This window comes from Mesoplodon bidens (assembly GCF_964165515.1).
Source record: "Mesoplodon bidens genome assembly, chromosome: 4".
In the NCBI taxonomy this organism is placed as follows: domain Eukaryota; kingdom Metazoa; phylum Chordata; class Mammalia; order Artiodactyla; family Ziphiidae; genus Mesoplodon; species Mesoplodon bidens.
Genome location: NC_138160.1, coordinates 99,351,382 through 99,355,305, shown reverse-complemented (window position 1 = coordinate 99,355,305; position 3,924 = coordinate 99,351,382). Strand labels below are relative to the sequence as shown.

The following is a 3,924-nucleotide window of genomic DNA, read 5'->3' as shown; positions in this document are numbered from 1 at the left end:
TTTAGTTTCCGACTCTGTGAAAAAAGGAAAAAACAATACTTATCTCACAGGATTGTTTTGAAAGTTAAATTTATCTAGTCTTTCAACCCATTTCCAAAACACTATTGAGTTAGCTCTTGTTAAAGAGAAAAACCACAGGGCTTCCCTGGTGGCGCAGTGGTTGAGAGTCCGCCTGCCGATGCAGGGGACACGGGTTCGTGCCCTAGTCCGGGAAGATCCCACATGCTGCGGAGCAGCTGTTCCAGTGAGCCATGGCTGCTGAGCCTGCGCGTCCGGAGCCTGTGCTCCTCAACGGGAGAGGCCACAACAGTGAGAGCCCGAGTACCGCGGGGGTGGGGGGGGAGAGAAAGGGGGGGGGAGAGGAAGGGGGGGGAGAGAAAGGGGGGGGAGAGGAAGGGGGGGGAGAGGAAGGGGGGGGAGAGAAGGGGGGGAGAGAAGGGGGGGAGAGGAAGGGGGGGAGAGAAAGGGGGGGAGAGAAAAACCACAGGCCCCAAATGGCATCACTTTATTAAAGCCTGTGGTACCAAAGCTAGATTTAATACCTAATCTAATTGCAGTTTTTCAATCTTCACCAGAAATGTAAGCTGAATTAACCAGTCTGGAATTTTCTGATTAGCACCAATGAAGTAATCTGTCACATGGGCCCTCTTTATCACCCCCACCCCAGGGGAAATAGACAATTTGCATGATAAAACTCTTCCACCTTTCCCTTCTTCCTGCCAAAAGAAGTCCTGGCCCCAAATTAATCCTTTCTTTTGCTAATAGCTTCCTTGCCCCATCTATACAACCCCTCCAAGCTCCCTTCCAGTTGCTAGATGGAATGTTGCCCAATTCCTAAGTGGCCTAATCAAGCCAATTAGATCTTCAAATGTACTCAGTTGAATTTTGTTTCTTAAGACTTGCTTGGGCCTCCCTGGTGGCGCAGTGGTTGAGAGTCCGCCTGCCGATGCAGGGGATACGGGTTCGTGCCCCGGTCTGGGAGGATCCCATATGCCGCGGAGCGGCTGGGCCCGTGAGCCGTGGCCGCTGGGCCTGCGCGTCCGGAGCCTGTGCTCCGCGACGGGAGAGGCCGCAGCAGTGAGAGGCCCGCATACCGCAAAAAGAAAAAAAAAAGAAAAAAAAAAAAAAAAAAAGACTTGCTTGCTGCACTGGTTAAAATAAATCACCATTGAGAGAGTTGTGGTGTTATGAAGAGGGAGTGGACTTTTGAGTTAGAATTGGCTTTATAGTCTAAGTTTGTTGTTTTGTGCCTTTGTGACCTTGAGTAAGTCCTTAACTCTCTGGACTTAAGGGGACGTGAATATTAAATATGATGTGTATAAAAGGAATGAGGACAGCGCCGAGGTGCGCCGAGCAGGAGCGGGGAACAAAGGAGCGGAGTGGGGAGGGGAGCGAGTTGGGCGAGGGGGAGCCCCCGGCCGGCTGCCAGAAGATCCCGGCAGGAGGAAGCCCAAGTGTCACTTGAATTCCACCCAAGGAGCGGGAGCCTGGGATCCGAGCGCCTTGTTTAGCAATAACGGCTGGAGCGCGTCCTACAAGTTACGGGAGAGTCGGCCGGGAAGGAGGACAATCGCTCGTCCCCTCCGCCCTCGCTCCTAGGCCCTGGAGACCCCAGCGTCGCCTCGCGCTGGAAGGGGAGCTCCAGAATGAAAAGCAAGAAAGGTGTTGTTGCCGTGTCTGGCAGTGAGACCGAGGATGATGACAGCATGGACAGCCCCCTGGACCTCTCCTCTTCTGCTGGCTCAGGCAAGAGAAGGCGGAGGGGCAACCTGCCCAAGGAATCCGTTCAGATTCTCCGCGATTGGCTGTATGAACACCGATACAATGCTTACCCCTCAGAGCAAGAAAAAGCGTTACTGTCCCAACAAACACACCTCTCTACACTACAGGTCTGTAACTGGTTTATCAACGCCCAGCGCAGGCTCCTCCCCGACATGCTGAGAAAGGATGGCAAAGATCCAAATCAGTTCACAATTTCCCGCCGAGGAGCCAAGATATCTGAAGCCAGCTCTGTGGAGTCAGCAACAGGCATCAAAAACTTCATGCCGGCTCTAGAGGAGAGCCCTTTTCACTCCTGTACAGCTGGACCCAACCCAGCCCTAGGGAGGCCACTGTCTCCTAAGCCATCATCCCCAGGATCCATTTTGGCTCGTCCATCAGTTATCTGTCATACCACTGTGACTGCATTGAAAGATGTGCCTTTCTCTCTCTGCCAGTCAGTTGGTGTGGGACAAAACACAGATATACAGCAGATGGCAGCCAGCAGCTTTACAGACACCTCCCTCATGTACCCAGAGGACATGTGTAAATCTGGACCAAGTGCACACACACAGAGTGGTCTTTTCAACACTCCTCCCCCTACTCCACCGGACCTCAACCAAGATTTTAGTGGATTTCAGCTTCTGGTAGATGTTGCACTCAAACGGGCTGCAGAAATGGAGCTTCAGGCAAAACTTATGGCTTAACCCCTTTTTTCAAGCAAAACGGTTCTCAGAAATGTTATGATTGCTGGGATGATGGCAAGAGATGAATTGCATTATTTTATATATTTTTTTATTAATATTTGCACATGGGATTGCTAAAATGAAGCTTCCTGTTACTGAGATGTTGTCAATGGAATACAGTCATTCCAAGAACTATAAACTCAAAGCTACTGTAGAAACAAAGGGTTTTCTTTTTTAAATGTTTCTTGGTAGATTATTCATAATGTGAGGTGGTTCCCAAGATCATGTGATTTTTTTTTCCTCCCCTTTTTTTTGTTGATGTCTTTTTCAGACTGTGCAATACTTAGAGAACCTATAGCATCTTCTCATTCCCATGTGGAACAGGATGCCCACATACTGTCTAATTAATAAATTTTCAATTTTTTTTCAAACAAGTATGAATCTAGTTGATTGATGCATTTTTTTCATGACGTAATAAAGTATTTTCTTTAAAAATAAAAAAAGGAATGAGCACACTTGGTACCTAGTACATGCTCAATAAACTGTTAATTTGCCTTCCTGCTTCCCTGCCTTTCTCCTTTTCTCCTTACTTCCACTCAGGCTTGCTTGCTTCTTGTGCCATTCTGACTTTCTTTTTTTTTTTTTTAACATCTTTATTGGAGTATAATTGCTTTACAATGGTGTGTTAGTTTCTGCTTTATAACAAAGTGAATCAGTTATACATATATATCTGTTCCCATATCTCTTCCCTCTTGCCTCTCCCTCCCTCCCACCCTCCCTATCCCACCCCTCTAGGTGGTCACAAAGCACTGAGCTGATCTCCCTGTGCTATGTGGCTGCTTCCCATTAGCTATCTGTTTTACTTTTGGTAGTGTATATATGTCCATGCCACTCTCACTTTGTCCCAGCTTACCCCTCCCCCTCCCGATATCCTCAAGTCCCTTCTCTAGTAGGTCTGTGTCTTTATTCCCGTCTTACTCCTAGGTATCCATCTGGGGAAGATTTGGAGGCGTAAAGAGTCAGGATGAGTGGAACAAAGGAGAAGTCATAGATTCCATACGTATGCTAACACATATATATGGAATCTATGACTTCTCCTTCTTTGTTCCACTCATCCTGACTCTTTACCCCTCCAAATCTTCCCCAGATGGATACAAAATGCTTTTCAACATTCCATAAATTCCTAATGTGCTACATGGAATGCAGGCATGAATACTTAGCTGATGTGGGCATAGGTCTGAAGTCACTTTCTGGAGGGAGCCCTGACTTACTACATATGGAGAGGCCGAGCAAGGAACATCCGTGTTTGTGATAGTCATTTTTAGTTCACCAAAAAGTGTGGTTAATTCTCACATCAGTAGTGAGAATTTTCATTTTCATGGATATCTGGGCTGTTCTTTGCTTCCTTCTTCTGCTGAGTTCCTTTTTAGATTTTTTTCAGAGTGCATCTGTAATTTGGAGGTATGTAGTACAGGGTTGC

General features: G+C 47.3%; 1 protein-coding gene across 1 annotated transcript; it reads left to right on the top strand.

Moving 5' to 3' along the window:
- Positions 1–1,346: 1,346 nt before the first annotated feature.
- LOC308615870 (homeobox protein TGIF1-like) lies at positions 1,347–2,879 on the top strand. The gene has a single exon (XM_081231740.1). It carries the CDS (start codon positions 1,647–1,649, stop codon positions 2,463–2,465), a length of 819 nt encoding a protein of 272 aa, XP_081087866.1. The 5' UTR covers positions 1,347–1,646; the 3' UTR covers positions 2,466–2,879.
- The last annotated feature ends 1,045 nt before the right edge of the window (positions 2,880–3,924 follow it).